The 24,432-nt window shown below is 53.8% G+C and overlaps 1 protein-coding gene across 1 annotated transcript; it reads right to left on the bottom strand.

The window, feature by feature from the left end:
• Window positions 1-5,731: 5,731 nt before the first annotated feature.
• On the bottom strand, window positions 5,732-13,429 carry LOC124506417 (pepsin F-like). Its single transcript, XM_047072485.1, has 9 exons — window positions 13,373-13,429; window positions 12,130-12,292; window positions 11,152-11,269; window positions 10,947-11,065; window positions 9,947-10,146; window positions 7,652-7,768; window positions 6,615-6,759; window positions 6,425-6,523; window positions 5,732-6,064 (listed from the first exon to the last, which is right to left on the bottom strand). The coding sequence occupies exons 1-9, from the start codon at window positions 13,423-13,425 to the stop codon at window positions 5,912-5,914; spliced, it is 1,167 nt and encodes a 388-aa protein (XP_046928441.1). The 5' UTR covers window positions 13,426-13,429; the 3' UTR covers window positions 5,732-5,911.
• Window positions 13,430-24,432: the final 11,003 nt, after the last annotated feature.

The raw sequence follows: 24,432 nt of genomic DNA, 5'->3' as shown, positions 1-24,432 counted from the left end.
TTTTTTTTTTTAATGTTTATTTATATATTTTTGAGAGAGAGAAGGAGAGAGAGAGGCGGAGGGAGGGGGAGAGACAATTCCAAACGGGTTCCGTGCTGTCAGCACAGAGCCCGATGTGGGGCTCGATCCCACGAACCTTGAGATCATGACCTGAGCTGAAATCAGGAGTTGGACATTTAACTGACTGAGCCCCCGCCCCCCCCCCCCGCCCCCGCAGGCACCCAGGGGGAATCAGCTTTTTACAGGGATTTGAATCCAGCACAGAGTCGATGTGGGGTGAGTGGTTCAGCGCCCTGACAGACCCTCTGGAACGAGCTTTAGATCGCTAGGATAGGAGGAGGCGTCCTCGGAGCCGGCTGGGGGCTGGGAAGTGCACCCCCAGAACCAGTAGCCCCTCTCAGCCGGAGGCGGAGGCGTGCCTGTGTGACAGGCACTGGAGCCCCGGTCTCTTCTGCCTGTCCTGTGCCGGCTCAGGTAAGGCCCCATCCCTCCCCCTGCCGTCCTGCGGCTCTCTTGTCCCCCGCACCAAGCACGAAACCCTTTTTAAATTTTGAAACTTTGTCTTTGGAAAAGATTTCAGAGGTACAGAAAAATTGCCAGACTAGCGCCACAAGCTTCCGTATACGCTTCACCCAGGTACGCCCCTTACTGACTTCTCGCCATATTTATCTCCCCTCTGTCTCCCTACACACACGTGTGCACACACACACACACACACACACGCACACACAGTATTACGGTGTTGAACAATTTGAGTCAGCTGCAGACGTCACGAGCCTTTACTCCTAAATCTTCAGTGTGTATCTCCAAAGAAGAAAGACATTTTCTTAGGTAACCACAGTACAATGATCATATTCAGGCAACTTGACATTGACACGCTGCCATTCTCTGATACACAGCACGTATTCAAACTTCACCAGCTGTTCGAAGATTGTCCCTTTCAGTGATTTTTTTTTTTTTTTTCCTGACCCAGGAATCAATCCAGGATCATGCCTTAGTTTAGGCTGCCTGGTCTCTTCCCTCTCCTTCAGTCTGGAACAGCCCCTTAGCCTGACTTTTGTTGTTCGTGACTTTGACGGTTTTGACGAGTACCGGCTGCTTTTGCAGAATGTACCTGGATTTGGGTTTATCTGATGTATCCTGACTTTGAGATTCAGGTTATGGGTTTTGTTGTTGTTGTTGTTGTTATTTGTTTTGTTTTTGTTTTGTTTTTGCTTTTTAGCAGGAATGTCACAGGAGGTACTGGGTGTTGATCTGTCCCATAATGTGCATTGCTGACCTTGGTTACTTGGTTAACCTGTTAATCTGTGGGGCACCGGTGGGGCTCAATCGGTTAAGTGTCCGACTCCTGGTTTCGGCTCAGGTCATGACCTCACAGTTCGTGGGTTCGGGCCCCACATCGGGCTCCGCACTGGCAGGGCAGACCGTGCTTGGGATTCTCTCTCTTTCTCTCTTCTTCTCTCTCTGCCCATTCCCCCCTCCCCGAAAATAAATAAATAAATAAATGGAAAAAACAACAAAAAAAAGGGGGCATCCGCTGTCCAGATTCTCCATTGCGATTCCCAAGTCGGGATTACTAAGGTATTCTGCGGGGAGGTGCTTTGAGACTGGGTTCCTAAGCTGTTCTCCATGAGACCTTCACCCGGGTTGAAGCATCCCATGAGGATTTGTGTCCGAATTGATTATTAAAGCGAGGGCTGCAGAGTGGTAATTTTCTTTTGCATTTTTCAATGGGCAGTCTATGGTGAGGAAAAGCCATTCCTTTCACCCTACGTATTTATTTACCTGTGTTTATTGATCGCTATGGACTCAGATCCTTGTTTTATTTGCTGAGTTATAATCTGTTATTATTATTCTTACGTTTCATGCGTCGCTGGTCCTGGGTTTGGCCACTAAGAACCCCCTTCGGCTGACACCTGTATTCTTTTGACACATCCCAGCATTTTTTGGTGTGTTTATCTATGTAACGGGCTGAATTAGCTCCCCTTCCTCCCCTTTTCATATGTTGAAGTCCTAACCCCCAGAAATTCTGAATGGGACTCTTTGGAGACAGGGTCCTTAGACATATGATTAAGATAAAATGAGGTCATATGGGTGGCTCTAATCCAATCTGACTGGTGTCCTTATAAGAAGAGATTAGGACACAGACACACACAGAGGAAAGACCATGTGAAGACACCAGAAGAAGGCGGCCGCCTACAAGCCACAGACAGAGGCATCAGAACAAACCACCCTGCGGACACCTTGAGCTCAGACTCCCAGCCTCCAGAACAGGGAGAAAATGAATTTCCATTGTATAAGCTGGTTCAGTCCAGGAACTTGTTACGGCAGCCCAAGGAAACTGATCACAGCTGGCAACATCCACACTTCGGGCGTTTGCAGAATTGTATGCCGCGTGAGCCCCTGATGCGGGGTTTTCTTAACACTGGTTTCACATAACATTCATCCCCAGAATACTTATGGAGCATCTGTCATGTCCCAGGCCCTAACGTAGGCACTGGGGAATCTATCAAAGAATAAGACAGTGCCTTGAACAAATCGCTTCCTCACAAATTTCCGCTGCAGGAAAGAGGACGGACAATCCCAGGAGAAACAGACAAATTGTATAGTGTGTGAAATGGTCACAGTGGGGGCAAGAGGGAAGTGAAAACAAGGAAGGGACAAGGGGACAGAGAGTGTTGGTGAGGGTTGATAGTTTATTATTATTTTTTTAAATGTTTACTTATTTTTTGCAAGAGTGAGCAGGGGAGGGGCGGAGAGAGAGGGAGAGAGAGGATCCAAGGCAGGCTCTGTGCTGTCAGAGCCCGATGTGGGGATCGAACTCATGAACCATGAGATCATGACCTGAGCCAAAGTCTGACACTCAACCCACTGGGCCCCTCAGGCACCCTGAGGATTGACATTTTAGAGGGAGGTGACAGTGAAGGCCTCAGAGGAGGGGCCCTTGGTGCACACACTTGAAGGTGATCAGGGAGGAAGTGAGCGTACTCGTGACCCACGATTCCCGCTGCACCTCTCTTTATGCGCCAGTTTCGAACTTTTATTAATATAACTTCCCTGGGAAAATATTTACAGCTAATAATTTTTAGCTAAATGCATATAGTTGGAATCTATTTATCAAAGTCATAGCAGGTCTAAAGGGGGGACAGTTCACGTGACAGTGGTCTCACGTTGCCAAATGGCCATTCAAGTAGCTGGAACCGAGCTGCAGGTGGCGGGGAAGACGACGCGGAGCGCGTGTGCAATACCTCCCTCGGCCACTAGGTGTCAGCGCGTCACAGTCTGTTCCGGGTTGGCTTTTTTTCTGCGGGAATGGATTTGTGCCAGTGTGCAACCCCAGCACAGGTCTCATCCCTCTGTTGGAAGCCTTTCTCTTCCATAGAATCATGCTTCGCTTTCCTCCCAATCTTAGTTTAAGGACAAAGCTCTAAAAAGATGGTATCAGTTGACCCTCTTACAAGAAGTGTTCGAATGCTAGCTTTTCCCTTTTCCTCTATATTCTCTCTCACCAAAGCCTATGCGTCCCTTACCGCGTGCAGCCTGCAGAGGCCAAAAGTTGAGGGCTGCGGGGGTGGGGGGGTAGGGGGGAGGATTTTTGTTTTGAAGATCAGGATTTATGCCCGCGTTGGTGGCACAGGCTCCACATACAGAGGCTCCAGGAAAGTTTGGTTCATTAAAAGACACCAGCTCCAGCCTTGAGCTTAGACTCAGGGGAGCAAAGGCCCTTTACGGTTGATGTGAAGGCAGTGAGCCCACGCTGGCCACTGAGGCCACACATGTCCCCCACTGTGGAGGCAGCGGTGGGCACTCGTGGGGAGCACTTACTAATTCAACTCTTCATTTCATCAGCGTGTATTTCTTGAGGGCCTACTATGTGCCTGTCACCGGGAGCTGGAGCCAGAAGCTCAGAGACCCCCCCCCCTTTTCTGTACATTCCCTTCCTTGCAGGGGGTCATGGGGAGATGGCGAGACAGCATATTCTTGCTCTTAATGGTGGTTTCTGACCCAGCGAGAAGTTGCCTCCGGTTCCAGGAAGACTCACGTGCAAAACGAGTTTTACACACTGTTCCCTTGAGTCTCCATTAAGCCCAGTTCTGGATTTTTGTGCGTTTAAAAAAAATCTTGTTTAATGTTTTTATTTATTTTTGAAGGAGAGAGAGACAGAGCGCGAGCAGGGGAGGAGAAGAGAGAGAGGGAGATGCAGAATCTGAAGCAGGCTCCAGGCTCTGAGCTGTCAGCACAGAGGGAGGCAGCGAGGGAGAGAGAGAATCCCAAGCAGGCTTTGCGCTTATATCGAAGAGCCCGGGGCGGGGCTAGATCTCATGAACCCTGAGATCATGACCTGAGTGGAAATCAAGAGTCGGACATTTAACCCACCGACCAGACCACCCAGGTGCCCTGCTAATCCAGTCTTCTATCCCAGGGGCCCATCATAGTGCCTGGCACATAGTAGGTGCTCAGTAAATATGCAGCAAAGGAAAGGATGCCAAAGGAAGAAATGTCACGTTCCCCGCTGTTTGTCTCCTGGGAGTGATGGCCGCACCATGCATGGGATAGGATGGCATTTTCCACTTTTTTACTCCTTCTTCCGTCTGGGCCTCCCTCCCTCTGCCTTTTGACTCTCGCTGACCCATCCTGGGTCTCTGCCTGGGGTCTCCAGGTGGGGAGAAGTGATGCCCCCATCCCACACTTCCCAAACCAAGGCAGCTCAAACCAAATGGTGTCCTAGCTGCACCCTTGGAGGAGGCTCAGAATAGCAAGCTCTAGAAGGCTGGGGGCCTTGTGCACCCTGGGTCCCCTTTTACGTGAGCGTCTATCTCCCCGAGAAAGTCTTAGAGGCCAAGGGCGGGGCCCTGTTGGGATTCTGAGGGGTGGGGAGGGCTCAGGCATCCACGTGGGTCTGCCACTTGGGAAGCAGGACTGAAGAAGACACTGTAGGTGGCAGGGAGTTGGTGGCTGTCCTTTGCCCGCTTGGCTACGGGGGGCCAGGGTGGAACCACCTGAGCTTAAAGGGCCTCGTTCAGGAGAAGGTCACTGCAATGGAAGGTTGCAATGGAAGGTCACTGCTGGTCCTTTGCAATGGAAGGACAGAATCTATTTTTATCATCCTTTATCATCCCTCTGAGCGAGGAGGGGGCGGATCTTGGTGGCAGAGTCACCAACTTCCCATCTGTCTAGAACACACCTTTGCCGCCTCTTCCGGGGGCCGCTCACCCCGAGCCGTGTGGTCCCGTGAGACACCGTCAATCGCACCCACAACCCAGATGAGGCCACGTGACCAAGTAGAGCCAATCATGCGGGGCCACAACGGTCGGGCCAGGGCTGGACACATGACCCGAGGTGGTCCAATCAGAGCCTTCCCTGGTACCCGGCTCTCGCGGAAGGTTTCCTCCTTTCTGTTTGGATTCCTTACGGCTGGGAGGTCGCGAGGCCGGCAGCCCCCCGGTCCTTCAGACCAGGCAGAAGACCGAGGGAAAGAAATTTGTCAGGCGAAGAGAATCAAAGATGAGAGAAAGGAAACAGGGAGGGAGAGAGAGAATGAGCTGATGGCATTTGATTCCTTGGGTCCCCGAGACCTCTGGACCTGCTCTGGTTCCTGTGTCCTGGGGTCCCCAGTAGCCTTCCAGCTGGAGTTGGGCCCCTCTCACTGGCGGTCCAGGCTAGATTCTGGAGTCCTGCCTGATTCGGATGCACCGCCCCGACCCAAAGAGAGGCACTCATTCATATCAGCACCGTGGAAAATGAGGTCTTTTATTCCCCACTGGGAGAAGGGCTTTGCAGAGCCGAAGACACAGTTCAAGCCGGCCCCTGGGCAGGAATGCCCTGATTGCGGGGTGTGTGTGTGTGTGTGTGTGCACACGCGCGCGGGTTTGGGGTGGGCACGGTTGCTTCCTGGAGCTGGCCCCAGTGTTTACACTGCCAGGGCCAGGCCGATCCTGTTGTTTTCTCGGTCGAAGACGGTGAAATACAACCTCAGGAAGACATCGCCCAGGATCCAGGAGTCTGAGACCAACAAGCTGTCTCCGCTCTCGTCGAAGCCGCTGTAGCAGGTGCCCTGAGTACCCTGGAGGAGACAGAAACACTCACCAGTCAGCAGCGGCGGAAGTGGGGTGCCCACGCAGGAACCAGAACTGTCTGCAGCTCTCACGGTCCGCCGGGTCTTTCCTTCTGACTCGCGCCGGCCGTTCCCTCTGCAAAGTATGCCCTCTCTCCCCTCGCCCCTACCGGCTCCTTCCGACTGAGCTCAGCCCCTGCAGGCAGCCTTCCCGGGGACCCACGCTGGCCTTCCCTGGCCACTCAGCGGCATCTGCAGTGACGCGGCTTGGCCTCCAGTGGGGGGGGGGGGCTCTTCCTCCCGGCTGCTCCCCAGCCTTCCTGCAAGTCCCGGATCTGAGGACCGGCCCCGGGGTTGTGGGCTCCTCACCTCCTGGATGTAGGCACTGGCTGGCACCGGGTAGTCGATGCCGTTGATGGTGAAGACGACGTCGGGCAGAGTGTTGGCGGCATCACAGTCAACTACGTACTGTCAGAGAAAGCGAGGGAGAGGAGGTTGGCCCAGCCGACCCTTCTACGTGTGGGGAGCCCTAGGGCGACCCTGCCGCGTGACCCTTCACCTCGCCGCTGTAGGACCCGTTGGCGCCGATGATCGTCTGGATGTTGAAGACAACGTGAGATGGGCCAATCAGCAGCGAGGTTCCTGTATCAATGATGGCCTGGCAGCCACCATCACAAGCAATGACCTCCCCGTTCATGGAGATGCTGGGAGGCAGGGGGACAAAGCAGGCCGGAGGATGACTCTGCGGGCTCCCTTCGCTACCCCCCTCTCCCCGGCTTCTCCCGCACACCCCCTCAGCTCAGGCCCGCCGGCTCTTTCCCTGTGTTCTGACCCTGCTGACCTTCTGTGACTTCAGGTCTGCAACTGGACCAAACTCTCTTGGGCCTCAGGGCCTTTGCATACGCTGCCGCCCCTTTCTCGAACCACCCCAACTCCCTTGGGCTAATTTCTCCTCATCCTCCAGCTTCCAGCTTCAGGCAAGTCTTACGCCTACACTCGGTCAGGTCTCCTCTCTGGGTCACCTTGGCATACTTTTCCTCATTTCTGGCATGCATCAAAGGGGGTAATTCCTTATTTGTGTGACTTGTTTCCTGTACACCTGCCCTGTGAGATGGTGAGCTCTGGAAGAGCAAGTTCTATTCTCAGGGCCTCCCTCAAGAGACCAGGACTCAGCAGCTGTTCAACATGTTTGTTGAACGAACGAACGGACGAACGAACGAAGAGGAAGCGAGCGAGGGACAATGAGAGACCCGTATTTGGTGCGTGGCTCATGATGGGGCCCCCACAGTGAACATGGAGGTTCCCCTTGGCGGACGTCTCTCTGATCCCCTTTCCGTCTCCGCCTCCCCCCCAGCGGGCGGGCGCAGACCTGCAGCCGCTGCTTCTTCCCCGAGAGAGTTCAGCTCCCCACGTCGGCGGGCCTCCCTTGCCCCTCGCCTCACACTCCAAGATCCGGGCCTGGGCCCTCTTCCCTGGCCAGGACCTCGCCAGGAGGCGTGGGGCTGTGAGGACCCGTGGGCAGCGGGTGTCCTGGTGTCTGGGTGCGTGTGCCCGCGTGGGCATCACTCGGGGCGGCGCTCCGAGGCCCGGGCCTACCTGTCCATGGATAACTGCCAGTATAGCCGTTTGGACACCGGCACCCAGTTGAGGTCTCCGCTGTAGTAGGAGTGGTCCACACCGCCGAACATCACCACACTGCCCTCCTCGTCCTTTCTGAGGTGGGGGGGAGGAGGAAGGGCTCATCGTGAGTGGAAGATAACCGGGCCGGGGGGGGGGGGATGCTTTTCTCACGCTCAGCAGCACTGTCTGAGGGCTGTGTTTATCGTGGCTCACTTGTCCACACATCCTCTGCTCTCCGTCTTACAGACAGGGAGGTTGAGGCACGGAGAGGTTGAAGCCTGGCTGATGAAATGGTGAAGCCGGGTTCGAAGCCGGACAGTCCGGCTTCAGGGCTGGCTCTGACCATCCCCTGGGCCGACCCCCTCGAGCGATCGGAGCGCTCAGATAGGCGGTCGGAGGACGCGTCGGCCGGAGAGGTCTGGCCTGCCATCTTTCAGAAAATTCGAGCGCTCAGGCTCCCCCGGGGTGTGGGCTACGGGCCCCGTGCTCGGCGAGGCCCCACATCTCCGCCATCCCTGTCTGGAAGTTCCCAGTGCTTGTCAAACAGGGGCCCTCACGTTTTCGTTTTGCACTGTTCCTGCAAATTATGCAGCGGGGCCCGGGAGCACGCAAACAATATTAGTGAGGGAGGAAACTTCTCTGCCGACCCCTCTCCTTCCTTCCATAACAAGTCTGTGGGCACATCTTGCTGCCTCTTCCGCCAACGTATATCTTGACTCGTGCTCTGTTCCCCACCCCCCCCCCCCCCGCCTCCACCTGCCCAGACCAAGCCGCCACCCTCTCTCTCCTAAAGAGGCTGCTGTATGTAGCCTCTTCCCCGGCCTCCCTGCCTCCGCTCCACGGCATCATTCTCCGGGGCACCCCCAGGGTGAGCTTCCAAAAATGTAAATTGGATCATGTCTCTTCCTTGCCTGACCCCTGCCAGAGGCCTCCGCTCCCCGTTCGAGCAAAACCCCAGGGGAGCCATGGGGCGCCTGGGGGGCTCAGTCGGTTAAACGTCCGACTTCGGCTCAGAGCATGATCTCTCGGTTGGGGGGTTCGAGCCCCACGTCGGGCTCTGTGCTCACAGCTCGGAGCCTGGAGCCTGCTTCGGAGTCTGCGTCTCCCTCTCTCTCTGCCCTCCCCCCACTTGTGCTCTGTCTCTCTCTCTCCCCCCACCCTCCGCAAAAAAAAAACCCAACCCAGGGGAGGCTTGTCCCTGCCTCTCTGCCAGACTTCCTTCCCACCTCCCTCCTCCCCCAGGGCTCCGGCCGCACCCGCTCCCTTGCTGGTGCTCGGGTGGTGCTCAGGTGCTCCTCTGCCTGGAACTTTGTCTCCCCGGCCCGGCTCTCTCCCATCACAGAGGTCTCAGCTCAGAGAGGCCTTTGCCGTAGCCTCTCTGCAACCGCGCTCATTGCTGTCTGTTCTATCACCTCGTTTTGTTGCTGCCGCGGAACCAGTTACCATCCGGAGGTACCTTTTCCCTTCCTTTATGTACTTATTTCTTGGCTGCCTCCTTCGCCAGCCCATAGTAGGTGCTCAATCAATACATGTTGAATGAATCTTCTCCTTCGACTGGCTCTTGTACTCCTGAGGCTCAGAGGGGTTCAGCAGCTCTGGGGTTTGAACTCAGGCCCCCCTAGAACCCACGGCCTCCACCATACTCTGTCCCCTACACACATCTGTGGGTCAAACTCAGCCTTGGGTGGAGAAGACACAGTCTGTCAACAGGGTCCTTCACGAGTCTGGGCTTCTCCCCTGCCCCCACCCCCTCCCAGACCCTCAACCGCTCAGGGAACTTCAGCTTTTCCCGCTACTGAGCCCGGAGACCGGAGACTGGAGATCTGACTTGACCACACACCACGGGGGAGAATCCTACAGGCTGAGATCGAGTCCTGCCGTCCGCAAGTACCTGCCTGGGCAACCTTGTGCAAAGCTCCTCTCTGAGCCTTGGTTTCCCCATCTGTCAGACGAGGGACTTAGACTGCGGGGGTCAGCAAAGTTCTCCCGTCAAGGGCCAGAGCGTCGTTATTTGAGGCTTCGCAGGCCGCACGGTATCTATTGCGATTGCTTGGTGTTGCCGTAGCAGAGCAATGGCAGCCACGGGCAGGACGGAAACAAATGGGCCTGGTTGTGTTCCAATAAAACTTTATTTACAAAAAGCAGATGGTGGGCCACCTACGGCCCCCAGGCCATTGTGTGCTGACCCCCGGACTAGGCTCTCTCTCAAGAAACGTTAGGGTCAAATAGTCTACCATTTTTCGACAAAGGGCCGGTCCAGCCCGGACTTACTTGCTCAAGTAGAAGGCAAAGAGCTCCTGAGAAATGAGACCCTGCTTCCATAGGTTGTCGAAGACAGGGACGGTCCCTCTGAGGCTGAGGCTGGGGTAGGCCAGGCCCAGGATGCCGTCGAAAACTGCGTATTCCATGAACTTGCCGGGCTCCCTCAGGCTCAGGCCAAACGCCTGGGCCACGTCAACGAGGCCCCCGAACTGCGGGAGAAGAGGGTGTTACCGGGGACGGATTTGGAACGTGGGGCTGGGCTGGGCAGACGGGGGCACGGAGATACGACTAACACCGCAGAGAGAGACCGAGGCGTGGCCGTGCCCTGGGCGGACCTCAGGTGGCCGCGACACGCCGGAACAGACACACACGTTCTGTCTGCGTGGCGCTGGGGATTTCAACCCACACCTGCTCCCCCGTGACGCCATGCCTTTGTCACAGGCGGGGAAACCGAGACTGGAAGTGGGACCAAACTGTTCCCACTTGAGGACAAAAGGAAGCGAGAGGAGGGTGGCCGTCTCATTGGCATTGGTATGACGCGGTGACAGAAATGGCGTGCGTCCCTCGCAATTCATTGTGGATCCTGTGTCCGCCCAAGGGGTGCGTGTGTGTTCAGGTGCTTTGGAGGAGGCAGTCCAGGGTTTTTATTAGATTCTCAAAGGCCCCCGAGGGTAAGGACCCATTTATCAGGCCACTCCCACTCCTGTGGCCCCTGCTTTTTTGCCTGGGAGCCCGGAGCGGTCGGCTGCACCCAGACCCCGCCCCCCCCCCGTATCAGTTCCACCCCCACCTCCCAAACACCCCCCACCTGTGTGAGCCCTGCGCTGCCTCCCAGTGGGAAAGGGACTCCCTTTCAATACCTCCCTAGGGACGCAGCCCCACAGGGCAGGCGGCCAGCTGCCGGGGGACTTTGGGAAAGACAGGTGCTCCCACCTGACCCCACATCTAGTCCTCTAAGCAGTCCTCGCTCCCACGGCCGGCCTGCCGCAGCCTCCGGTTTCCACATTACCCGAACGGTGTCGTAGGCCAGAAATCCTGACATCGTCCCGGAGCCGTACTGGAGGTGGATGGGCCGGCCCGAGATCCGGAAAGTGGAGGACCGCAGAGGGTTGAAGACGTTGTGATTAGCTGCAGACACAGGAGGTGAGCGTCCGTCAGTCTGCCGAGGACCGGGGACGGGGTGGTGGGGTCGCGCGACGGAAGGCTGCACTCACCGCAGGCAGGGCTAGAGCAGTAGATGGAGGGCACCCACAAGTCAGACGAGCCGGTGTCAAAGATGACCTTGAACTCCTGCGGGGGCGTTCCAATGCTGATGGTGCCAACGTAGGCCAGCTGCAGGGGCCGGAAGGGGTGGTTACGGCAGGCCCTGGGCCTCCCTGACTCCCAGGGTGCCTGCCTCCACTGGGTGTCCCGGGTCTCCTGAAATCATCTACCTTACAGCCTCTGCTCAGGCCAGTGCCTCTGTTTGAAAAGCTCCTCAGTGTCCCCTGCAGCTCACTAAATCCTTTCCAGCCTTTCAAGGCCCAGCTTGAGTGCTTCCTCCTCCAGGCAGCCCGCCTAGGCCAGCCCAGGCCACTTCCTCTAAACTCAAGATGTATATCAACACCATGCGGCTGGCCCTTTTACTGGACCTTCATTTACTTTTTGTCTGTCTTCCAGGCTGGGCTATGCCTCCCTGGAGAAGAGACAGTAACTCTCTGTCAACAATAACAGTAACCTCACACACTGGTTGGCGCTCAATAACTTTTTCCCTGGTGTCATTCTTGGGGCTGTCGAGGCCGAACTTCCTCTGCCTGGGGTGTCGGGCTGGGTTCACAGTGGGCTTTGTCGTTTGATCCTATAGGGCTCGCCCTTCGAGTATAACTGAGTGCTTTGCTTAGTTCAGAAAGAACAAAATCCCGCCAGCCAAGCACCGTGGTTCACAGGTGCCCAACGATGTATCGTTGGCACTGAAATGGATGTTTATCTGCCCCCTTGTCACTGCTGGACCCGGTCACCACGGGCCAAGTGCTGAGGTTAGGAGTGCCTTCTCCCCTGGGAATGGGGTCCCCGCTCCCCAGCGTTTCTGCCTGCAGGAGCCCCAGCCCCCCTGCGCACACCTCCAGATGAACCCCAATGCTTGGCCGGAGCCCTAGTGTGCTCTGTAGAGTCGTTCTCCTCCCCCCTTCCCCCCCCCCCCCCACCGCACTCACATCCAGGTAGTTCCTCATCGGTTCAAAATATATCCCCAGGTCCAGATTTACAGAGTCAACAAACTTGTAGGCCAGGTTGTAAGGATGGTTCCCCAGGAAATCCTTCAGCCTGTCTTTCTCCCTGAGGTTTTCTCGCATGGACTTGACCCTCGTCAGAGGGATTCTTGAAGCCAGCATTGGGAAAGAGACACAAATGAGAGACGGCAACGGCCTGCCCCGTGTGACCCTGCCCCTGCCAGATCTTCTGCTGCCTGTCACGCTATCGGGGGTTTTCCCAACATTTCTACGATGTCCTCTATCAGGACAGGCCCCCCCCCCCCCCAAACACGATGGAAAGACCGAAGCGATAAACTTAGGTTTGGATACAGGTTGTGTTGTGTAATCTGGGGTAAGCCATATGGCCGTTCTGTGCCTCACTTTCCCACCTGCAAAAAGGTGAAATGACAATAATCCGCCCCCCCCCCCCCCACGTAGCATGTTTGGGCGTTAAGCAAAAGGATGGCTAGGATGCTCCTGACTGGTAGGAGGCCTCGACAGTGGCAGCCATCACTGTCGCTACTGTCACCTTACTGTGTCTTTGTCAAAGAAGCCCCGGGAGGGAGGTGGAGCAGAAATCGTCGTCATCTTTTTACAGGGAGTGTGCGACTCGCCTGTGGTCACACTGCTTGTTAGAGGCAAACTTGGGCCTACAAGTAGCCCCCTTGATCTTTTTCCGGGGCTCAGCCAGAAGACAGGGGTTACAGAGGAAGTGAGGAGGTGGGGAATAAATTAGGGAAACGAAGAGGGTAGAGAAACAAGAAAGACTCAAAATGGAAAAAATACAGTGTTTTGCATTCACAGAGACGTCTAAAGAGACAGAGACGAATAACAGAGACATAGACATGTGGAAATGGAGAGAGAGCAGAGAAGAGACCCAGAAACAAATGCAGGAGAAATGCTGTTCCTAGACAGAACCATGCCTGCGGTTGCACAGGTTGTGCACTGAGCAATTCCAAGGAGCACCTTTTCACATAGCTCGTATGACTGGCACCCCTGGAGCGGTACAACCCTGCAGGCCTGCCCCAAGACACCCGGGGCCCCAAAGTGCACATGGTAAGCTACTGATCAATAAAGGGAGACTTGAACTTTAAGACAGTCTGGGAATGATTAGATTCTCTTCTCTACCCATGGATGGGCAGGAGAATAAGACGGCAAGAAAGAGCCCAGAAAGAGAGCTGATGCCACCTGCAGTCCCTGTACTTACGTGACTAAGCACTCTGAGAGGGCCACCAGCCCAAGGACCCAAAACCACTTCATGCTTTCTCCTCGGGTTCTGAGCACGCAGTGGCCGGCAAAAGTTGTTTGCTATATGTGCTCTGACCTGTCCTAGTTGTCCCCTTGAGGGCTGCTAAGTGGACCTGATAAGAAATACAAACCTCCCCGATAAGATCTTTAGCCCATCAGTATTTGTGAAGAGGGGATTTAGAAAACTCACAGAATACAGAGATTTCTGGTGTAATCTCTTCCTTGGGGCTTGGCTGGAAAAACAAAAAACAAAAAACAAAAAGCCCAAACCACAAGATCTAACGAAGAGAGAAGAGCGGGGACTTTTGCTGTCTTGGAGATAAAGGTGCTGTTAATAATGTGATAAAAACAAGTGCCAGGTGTTATGCTTGACTTTTCTGATTTCTGCAGTTCCCCCAAGGGTCCTGGAGGTACATGCACTGGGAGCCTCATTCGGAGAGGAGATTGCTAGGGGGTCAAATGTCACAGTGAAGACACTGAGGGACAGCACACTGCATACAAGTGACTTGAGGTGATGGGATGGCACAGACCAAGGGCACTTACGATGTCTCTCTGTTCCAGAGATTAGGCTAGAGCAATAGTATAATTGCACCATTAAAAAAAAATTTTTTTTTAATGTTTATTTATTTTCGAGAGAGAGAGAGAGACAGAGCATGAGCGGGGGAGAGGCAGAAAGAGTGGGAGACACAGAATCCAAAGGAGGCTCCAGGCTCTGAGCTGTGAGCCTAGAGCCTGACTCGGGGCTTGAACTCAGGAACCGCGAGATCATGACCTAAGCCGAAGTCAGACGCTCAACCGACTGAGCCACCCAGGCGCCCCTGCACCATTTTAATATTAGGAGAAATGTGATGTGTGCATCCAAAAGAGATCTTATTCATAAACAAACATTTATTGAGGGCCCACCGTGTGCTGGGGTCTGGGCTGGATGCTAGAAAGAGTCCAATAAGACACAAGTGGTCCTTGTGTTCAGGAAGCTTGCCATCTAGGGCAGGGCTCACACGCTCAAGATCCAGGAGGTGAGGGAAACGAATGGAAGGGCTGGACGGGGCATCCCCTGCCCCACCACAAGGGGGCAGCCTCTACCCCGTTCCAACCAGCAGCTGCCACGTCTGGCTGATGATGCCAGCCTGGCCAAGTTTTCAAGAAAGGTCAGAAGCCTGGATATTTGTGTGAAATCCTTACTTTCAAATGTGAGCAACTATTTTTTTTTTAATTTTTTTTTTCTTCAACGTTTATTTATTTTTTTTGGGACAGAGAGAGACAGAGCATGAACGGGGGAGGGGCAGAGAGAGAGGGAGACACAGAATTGGAAACAGGCTCCAGGCTCCGAGCCATCAGCCCAGAGCCTGATGCGGGGCTTGAACTCACGGACCGCGAGATCGTGACCTGGTTGAAGTCGGACGCTTAACCGACTGCGCCACCCAGGCGCCCCTGAGCAACTATTTTCTTAAAAACAAACCGACCCACAAACATAGTGTGAGACAAGCCTCAAGCAACTGTGGGCTGTGGGCTGCACAGGTTTTTATTTCTAGCCAAGCGGTGGGAGTAGAGCACAGACTGAAGGGGTGTTCAGTTCACGTTGGTTGAACGAGTAAGAGACTGAATGCATCCTCGCCATATTAGTTTTCTTTGCCTTTTCAAAAATTGATGTATTTAAATTCAAGTTAGTTAACATACCGTGTAGTATTGGTTTCAGGAGCAGAACCCAGGGATTCATCACTTCCATGCACCCAGTGCTCATCCCAACAGGGGCCCTCCTTAGTGCCCATCACCCATTTAGCCCACCCCCCACCCACCGCCCCTCCAGCAACCCTCAGTTGGTTCTCTGTCTTTAAGAGTCTCTTATGGTTGACCCCCCTCTGTTTTTATCTTATTTTTCCTTCCCTTCCCCTGTGTTTATCTGTTGAGTTTCTTAAATTCCACATATGGGTGAAATCATATGATATCTGTCTTTCTCTGACTTAATTCACTTAGTATAATACAGTCCGGTTCCATCCATGTTGTTGCGAATGGCAAGATTTCATTCTTTTTGATCGCTGAGTAGTATTCCATTGTATCACATCTTTTAATCCCTTCATCAGTCAACGGACACTTGGGCTCTTTGTATATCTTGGATATTGTTGATAGAGCGGCTATAAACATTGGGGTGTGTGCGTCCCTCCCAATCAGCATTTTTATCTTTTGGAATACCTAGCATTTGTAAAGAAGGACCACCAGGGTCAGATGACCAACAAACTTACCAGTAACCTCCGTTTGCTGAGCACCTGACTTAATTTCCCAAGAGGATTCATGCCTTGAAACATTTTGTCTGCCAAGCCAACACGCAAAGGAATAATTAAGTTTTAAGTTTGTCAATCAAAGAAAGCAAAAAAAAGCTTCTGCTTAGCCTGAGATGAACAGGGCTGCCCAATTAAACTGGTGTTATTCCAGCCAAAGAGAAGGGAATGGAATTTTCCAGTTCCTGTAGGACTGCCAGGACGCTGGTGTTGGTTCCTCTGTGAGATCTGTCCAGGACTGACCCTTGAGTAGAACAGTGGGATGCTGGCCTGGTCCCCAGGCTTGGGTAGTAGATGGAGCGGGGGCCCCTTTTTAATTTTTAAATTTTTTTAAATGTTTATTTAATTTTGAGAGAGAGAGGGAGACACAGAATCCGAAGCAGGCTCCAGGCTCCGAGCTGTCAGCACAGAGCCCGAAGCGGAGCTCGAACCGACGAACCGTGAGATCGTGACCTGAGCCGAAGTGGGACGCTTTACCTACTGAGCCCCCCCAGGCGCCCCGACACATGCCCCTTTTTAATGTAGCGATTCTACTTCTAGGACTCTCACCCAAAGATACATTGGCAAAAAGCCTTTTACAGGCTTTTTCAACCTGTTAATTCAACCGAGTAAAATTTAAAGATCTAATTGGCTATACAATTCATGGATCGGGCAGCATCCTGTCTAAGCAAGGGCCACCAGCTCCCCTGAGGAGCTGTATGAAATGGAGACTTTTCCTACAAGTCGGGTGGGGCGAGAAAATTACCAGCAAAAGAAAAAGATTGTGCTAGGCAAGCCTGCTTTCCCTCGAGGGGAAACTAAGGGGTCTTATCGTGAAGATCACCTTACCTTCCTTTAGGAGATCCAGAGGGCCCATCAGAGAATTCCTGACTGACCGGTTAAGACCACATTTCTGGGGGAGGTTGAAACTGCAGTGAGATTATGCATTAAGCCTCCACTGGGGACTTGGCCTACGTGATGCCCTTGGGGCCCGTGATTTTGTTTTTTTAAGGAGGATGTACTCATAAGCTACATGTACTATTTGCAAAAGCAAAAAATTAGCAGCACTCCCAAAGTGACGGTCAAGGGGAGCGTGGATACGAGCTGCAAGGTGGCCGCACAACGGGGTATAATGCAGATGGAAAAAAGAAAGGGATGGGTGAAATCTCAAGGGTATATTGTTTGTTTAAAAAAAAAAAAAGACAGGGTAGAACAGAACACAGAACAGTATTTGTAGCTTGCTGCTTTTATATATGCCTACTTTTACTAAGCATCCGTGGAAGAAGAAACTCAAAACTAACGAGCACAGTTACTAATAGGGAAAGGCAGGGTCAGAAGTGACATTTTTTCTTGTTCTCTTGTGTGGCTTTGCAACCATGTACATGTTCCACAGAATCCCTCAACCGAAAAGACGTCCGCCCGCACGGAGGATAAACTGTGGCAAATGAACACAACGGTCCTCAAGTTGGTGACAGCTTGAATTGGAAGTCTCAGTTGGTACCAATTAATTATTTTTCTTTCTCTAACTAAATATGTACAGTGGACCTGTGAATAATGTGGGGTTTAGGGGCGCTGACCCCCTCTCCCCAGGCTGCCGAAAACCCACATATAACATCTGACTCCCCTAAAACTTCACTACGAATAGCCTACTGTTGACCAGAAGCCTCACTGGCAACATAAACAGCCGATTCACACATGTTTTGTACGTTATACGTATTATATCCTGTATTCTTAGGATACAGTAAGCTCCAGGAAAGAATGTGTTACTAAGAAGATCATAAGGGAGAGAAAATACACTTGCAGTCCTGCACTGTATGTATTGGAAAGACTCCAATGGAGTTTAAGTGGACCCGTGTGGTTCAAACCCGTGTTGTTCAAGGATCAGCCGTATTTCCCGGCTCTGGCAGGTGAAAAGCCTGGGAGCAGTGATAACCTGATAGCGGAGACTGTCCTGGGGCCCAGCCTGTGGCCTCCAGATACCATTTACTACTTATTAGAGGATCAGGGGTTCTTGAAGAGATGGCCGATTCCAGGGCTGGGCCAAGAAATGCACAGGGTGAGCCTAGGATTGTCTCGAAGGTCCAGAAGGTTGGGAGCCTCCAAAGATCACCGAAATCCTGTCCAAAGGTTCAGGAATCAATAGGAAGAGGCTTCCGCTGGCCAAAAGTGGGACGCTTTATGCATCGCCTCAACTTGATCGAAACAAATCAAATATACAAAAAGTCATGAGTTCCGTAGGGTATTATACGGCATCTAATTTGTCACCACGGGGCATTGCTAGGGCACCGACTCGTTCGTCTGATCATTGATGGAGAAAGGGAAATAATCATTGATATTTACGCTATTTTTGTCCGAGTGAAGTATATTTCAGGTAACTACAACTAATTGGCAAAGGCAAGTTTTTTACTGAAGCATCCTAGAAATTAAATTCAGAAGGAATGGTGGAGTGAAGAAATCGCTGCTTTGCAGCCCCTGATACAACAATGGATCTGGGGGAAGCACACAAAGGGGAGACACTATTACTTATTCGAAGTCTTAAGAGACAACAACCAAATGCAATGCATGTGTACGTCCTTTCTATCCTGATCCCGAATTCAAATCAGTAAACCGTTGAAAGGCATCGTGAGAGGGGCGCCTGGGTGGCTCAGTCGGTCAAGCGTTCAACTCTTGATTTTGACTCAGGTCGTGATCTCACGGTTTGTGAGTTCGAGCCCTGTGGCGGGCTCTGTGCTGACCGTCTGGAGCCTGCTGGGGACTCTCTCTCTCTCTCTCTGTCCCTCTCTCTCCTGCTCCCTGGCTCACGCTGTCTCTCTCCAAATAAATTAATTAATTTAAAAAAAATTAAAAAACAACCAACCCCCCCACACAACCCTCACATTTTGAGGTTTCTGCCTTTAGTGTTACCCCGATGGACCCAAGAAGAGCAGACTTGAGCCGGCCCCCTCTGACTGGGTCACTGGGAGCTGCTTCTCCTTTAGCTCTTCCCCTGGGAACTGCCCCCCCACCCCCACCCCCACCCTGGGGCTGCCTGACCAGCCAGCTGGAGATTCTGAGGAGCCACGACAAGGCCCGGATGTGGATGAGCGCATTTTTAGAAAAAACCAACCGGGCATCCCCCTCCCTGGACTCATCTTCAGTGCTGTCTGCAAGGTGAGGGACAGGCCTGGGTAGGGCGGGAGCCAAGGAGTGAGGCCGAGGGTGAGGGGGTGTGGAGCTTTGGAAGAGGAGGGAGGGCAGCTGGGGCAAGGCCCGGGAGGGACCGGGGTGTGGAAGAAGCCCCGGGCAAGGAATGGTACCTGCCCCTGGTCCAGCCCCAGCGGGTCTCCCCGTAAACATGCGGGAGGTGGCATCCTATCTGCCAGAATTCTGGCTCCAGATGTGGAGGTGACATAGAGCCATCCTCGCTGCTGGTGAGCCACGGGAAGGAGGCACAGCCCCAGCCAGCGGCCCCTCGATTGCTCCCTCGCTGGCGGCATCATCTCAAGCCGGACTGCAAAAGGGCAGGCCATGCAAAGCATTTAAAATATTATCTGATGGAGCTCTCCTTCCTGGCAGGTCTTGTACCCAGAGTCCTTTTATCGGTATTTATTCCTTTAGGAGAGATGATTCATCAGCCTAAGCTGGGGTTTCTGTTGAAGAAGCCGCAACCTTCCCCGTCGGTAACATCTGTGTTTTAACCACCTGATCTCAGCCCACAGATTCCAAGCGGCAGAATGTTCTGCCGGGCAAGGCCCAAAGGTCCTCCGGCTCAGGGGTGGCAGTTACATCATGGCACCTGGTCTGCCCCTGCCCACCTGGAGTCCAGGGCAGACCCCGCCGGGCAGTCCTGGGCAACACGCACCCCTCAGCCACTTGTCACGCTAACCGGCACTGGCGTGCGGTCTGGACCGTCTGCTGTCCTTGAAAAAGTCCAATCCCTTCGTCCTCGAGATGAAGCAACTGGGGCCTGGGGAGTGCGACCCACCAAAGAAAAGCTAGCGAAGCGCTGGGACTCCAGACGTCTGGTCCTCAGGCTGGGAGGGCGCGGAGCGGGGACAGCTCAGAGAACGCTCAATGGCATCCACTGCCGTCGCCTCCGTGGGCGACTCTCGGAGGTCCTCGGCTGCCGGGGCCGAAGTCCTTCCCCTTTCTTCTCAAGTCTGGCCTGCTTCCGTCACCAGACCTGCCTCTGGGGGCAGCAGGAGGACGATGTTGGGAGCTGGCTCTCCCAGGTGCCGGGCACAGCGGGCACGGCCCCAGCTGGAGTGGCACCAGACGGCAGTCACACAGACAGCGTCTGACTCAGGCCGAGCCCCACGGCTCCCCTTCCTCGTTCATGCAATCCCGGACTGCCTGGCACTGGCCTGAATTTAGAGCACTGAGCCTCCTCTGCTCAGCCTTTGGCAACTTATAGCCGATGCCTTATTCGTCCTTTAGGGAACGCCTCGCCAAGTCAGGAGGCTCAGACAAGCCTGCATTCAAGGGGCTTGTCTATGCTCAAGAAAGACTTTGGGGGCGCCTGGGTGGCTCAGTCGGTTGAACGTCCGACTTCGGCTCAGGTCACGATCTCACGGTTTGTGGGTTCGAGCCCTGTGTCGGGATCTGTGCTGATAGCTTGGAGCGCAGAGCCTGCTTCAGATTCTGGGTCTCCCTCCATCTCTGCCCCTCCCCTGCTCGTGCTCTGTCTCTCTCTCTCTCTCTCTCTCTGTCTCAAAAATAAATAAACATTTAAAAAAAAAAAAGAAAGAAAGACCTTGGAGCTTTGAAGGCCCTGATGGGGGATGAAACCACTCGCACTCTCTGGGGACTTTGCTGTGTGGATCCGGATGGAGGACAAGGGCAGACCCATAAGGACAGGCTGGGCATTACCTGGATCTCAACTGCTTGCGGGTTGAGTTCCAGCGCCCGGGCCTCAGGGTCAGGAGCTGATGCCGATGCCCCACGGCCATCTTTGGAGAAGGAATGGAGGGACCAGATCGGCCGAGGGCACAGCCACCTCGGGCGGCCCCGCGATCACACAGGGGAAGATCAGACCAGAGCGTTTTCTTTCCTCTTGGCCCTATCGGTGTGCTGGAGGTTCCGCCCAGGAGGACTAGCACCGAGAGAGTCAGAGTCGCTGGTGGTAGCAGTGACATCCGCTGTGCCCCTGGAGATAACCAGCTTATCCACACGGCCCGAGGCCTGCAGCAAACTTCGCACTATCTCCCTGATCGTCCCGCCTCAGGACGCACGCAGCCTCGGAGGTGCTGGGGAGGAGGGTGACCGCTCATTGCTGGTAACTTGCAAGTGAGGTAGGTGATGAGGTCACGCTGGGCGACCTGTGGCCGAGGTGTCCCCTGCAGTGTGGAAGGAAGACCGGAGCTGGAAAAGCAGCCATTTATTGAATTTGGTTACCTTGGGCCTTTGCGATCGCGGTTCCGTTGTTTGGAAGGTTCTTCTCCCAGGCCTTTGCATGGCTGTCTCCTTCTCCACGTTCAGCCACCACCTCAACTGTCCCTTCCTCGGTGAGACCTTCCCTGGCCGCTCCGGTTTCCCAGGCACAGAGCCTGACTCATTCAAGGGACCCCAGAGACACCGGATACGTTTTGCCACGTGCTTTTCATGGATGCCCTGTGAGGCCGAGATTGTCCCCAGTTTACAAATGAGGAAACTGAGGCTCAGAAGAGTCAGGTACTCCCTTCAGGAGATATGGCTGGTGAGTAGGAGAGCCAACATTTGAACCCAGATCCACCGGACTGCAAGTTCCATCTAGGACCTAAAGAGATCCTTATCACCAGAGATGGGACATTCAGCTCCAAGAAGACTATATATAAACAACCCTTGTTCATTTCTTCCTAATTTACTGCCCCGGCTCAAATTCCGTTTAGGATTCCTAACTGAAGCTCCCCAGGTTAAGTTTTCTTTGTCCTGTTCATTCCTCACAGATTTATGGCCTCTTTGTCTAAAAGGTGTGAAAACTTGCCTTGAGATTTCTTTGGATCTCAATTTCATTATTGGGTTTCTGGGGCGCCTGGGTGGCGCAGTCGGTTAAGCGTCCGACTTCAGCCAGGTCACGATCTCGCGGTCCGTGAGTTCGAGCCCCGCATCAGGCTCTGGGCTGATGGCTCGGAGCCTGGAGCCTGTTTCCGATTCTGTGTCTCCCTCTCTCTCTGCCCCTCCCCCATTCATGCTCTGTCTCTCTCTGTCCCAAAAATAAGTAAACGTTGAAAAAAAAAAAAACAAAAAAAAACTCATTATTGGGTTTCTGCGTGCTTGTAATAAAAAAAGTTTTATTCTCCTGTTAATCTGCCTCATGTCAATTGAGTTCTTAGTTGGGTTCGAAGACCTTGAGGGTAGAGGAGAGTTTTTTCTTCCCTTCAGTGTTCTTGGGTGGAAAGTGAGGAAGGCTTCCTGGTGGGGCAACTGCATGGAGGGTGAATGGATGAGAAGATGGGCATAGGGAGCAGAGAACATCAAAGAAGGCATCACCAGCCTCCCAGTGAGCTCAAGGGATTGTCAGTCACCTGGCGAGGTGGAATTGCGAGGGTCATAGGCCCGAGTGACACATGCTATCAGTCAGAATAGACAGCAACAGGGGCGCCTGGGTGGCTCAGTTGGTGACGAGTCTAACTTCGGGTCAGGTCACGATCTCAGAGTCCGTGAGTTCGAGCCCCGTGTCGGGCTCTGTGCAGACAGCTTGGAGCCTGGAACCTGCTTTGGATTCTGTGTCTCCCTCTCTCTCTGCCCCTCCCCCGCTCACCCTCTGTCTCGCTCTCAAAAATAAATAAACGTTGAAAACGTTTGTTTTAAATATTAAAAAAAAAAAAAAAAGAATGGACAGCAACAAGCAACGGCCACCTGAAAAATCATGTGTCTTTCTCGCTCTTCCTGTCTGTCCATTACAGGCCCTGTGACTGGAGAGGTCACCCTCTGGGACGCAGATGGTTGGAGACGTCGCCATCTGCAGTGCCACTGGTTGTCATGGTGAGGACAGGTGTCGGCTCGCACGGTGGCCGTCACAACGTTTGCCGGGAGTGACGTGCGCCACTACCGCTCAAATTTCATTGGTCTGAACAAGTCACGTGGCCGCCCTGAATTTAAGGGACCACGGTGGAAGTGTAATCTAGCATGCGTGTAGAATGAAGATTCGAAAAATCTGGAGGACAGCCCTAATAACACACGGGCTGACGTGGGAAAGAGCAAAGACCAGGTCATGGGTGGGCCTTGAATGCCGTGTTCAGGAGCGTGGAATTTTTATCCTGTGTACAATGGACAGCGCTGAGTAGGTGAGTCGATGTTGTTAGGCCGTGGAAAGCAAAGGAGTAAAAAGGAACGGGAGGCTGGAACACGAAGAGGCTGCAAGAGAGGAAAGAGGGGGGCTGTGGAAACGGGTGGGGGCGGGCGTGTGGACAGGTCACTGGGGAGGGGCGTAGTGGGGGGTGATGGGAAAGAGGGAGAGGCCACAGACATCCTGGGGGGCTGTTTACCCTGGAGATTCCAGACTCCCGTGAGGCGGAAGGACCAACCTCAAATCTAAAAGGTTTTCTCAGAACCAGGCGACTAGGCCTCCTCCGTGGCAAATTTTCACAGCAGAATGGGACAAAGTTTAAACTGTGGGGAAGGCAGATTTCGCTTGAGTTTTAGAACCACTTCTGTTATCAACTTCTCGTTGTCACTTAAGCTATTTGCCAAGCACTTTGCACGGAAAGGAGCTGGTGTAATATTTGGAAATGTGAATTTCCTTCCTGTTCTCGTGGCGGTAGGACAGGAGCTCTGCCCCGAAAGAACTCCCACCATAGCCAAGTGTTTGGAAGTTAAATGAGAGCACCCAGCGGCGTGGGGGGCAGGGTGGACAGAGGAGCAAGTGCCAGGATGGAAAGGAGGAGGCAGTCATCTCTGGGGGACACGGGGGTGTCCCCCGGGGGGGCTGGTTCTCCTCCCGCTCAGCTCTGCGGGAAGGGGGCAGAATTTCTGATCGAAGGTAGGGGGGTGCCGAGGTCTGATTGCTGCGCATGTGGCCTTGAGAGGAGCTGGCGGGACCCCGTGGGACTGGCCCTCGTCCGGGGCAGGGGGGACCCTGTGTGACCTGCCCAGAGACAGAGGGCGAGCTGTGTTTCTGGACCCCACCCCCACTTTTTTCTGACACCACACGGGTGTGCGGATCTCACTGGATTCCACGGAGGGGGAGGAAGCGTGGCCTGGAAGGGAGAGAAGACCGAAGTTGAGAAATCGGAGGATGTGCGAGACGCTGTTTTACAAAATGAGGGGGAGCAGAGCACGGCGCCTGAGAACGCAATGCTGGAGCCAGAGGGACTCGGCTCACATGCGAGCGTGGCCTCGACGAGCTGTGTGACCTCGGACAAGTTATTTCCTCTTCCTGTGCGTCACGTTCACCATCCTTCATCACCAGCGTGATGGGTTCATCACCAATCCTAACAGAGCCACATGCATGAATATGCGTAGGTGCTTAGACCGTTGCCAGGTGCTGTGTATTACATAAAGTCGGTTATGTTCTTTGGACGCAGATCCATGCCGGTTACACTGCCATATGTAGGGAGCCTGTCTGGGACTCGGGGGTTAAGAAGGAGCTGTCTCTTAGTGGAACGTCATGACTGAGGGGCCATCTGGTTCCATCCCTGGCTTTGCAGGGGCAGGAATCAAGGCCCAGAGAACAGAAAGGCCTTGGCCCAGGTCAGCCCAGACTGAAGTCACTGAGTGACAAAATGAATTGGAACTCAGAGGCGTTGTGAGGCCCACGCCTGAGGCCGGAATCAGACTCTCACTAGCCGTGTGATGTTGGCTCTGG

Source organism: Lynx rufus, unplaced genomic scaffold (assembly GCF_022079265.1).
Source record: "Lynx rufus isolate CCGP_SWC_20201006 ecotype Redwood Valley unplaced genomic scaffold, mLynRuf1.p SCAF_9, whole genome shotgun sequence".
NCBI classification, from domain to species: domain Eukaryota; kingdom Metazoa; phylum Chordata; class Mammalia; order Carnivora; family Felidae; genus Lynx; species Lynx rufus.
This window is presented reverse-complemented; position numbering and strand designations above follow the sequence as displayed.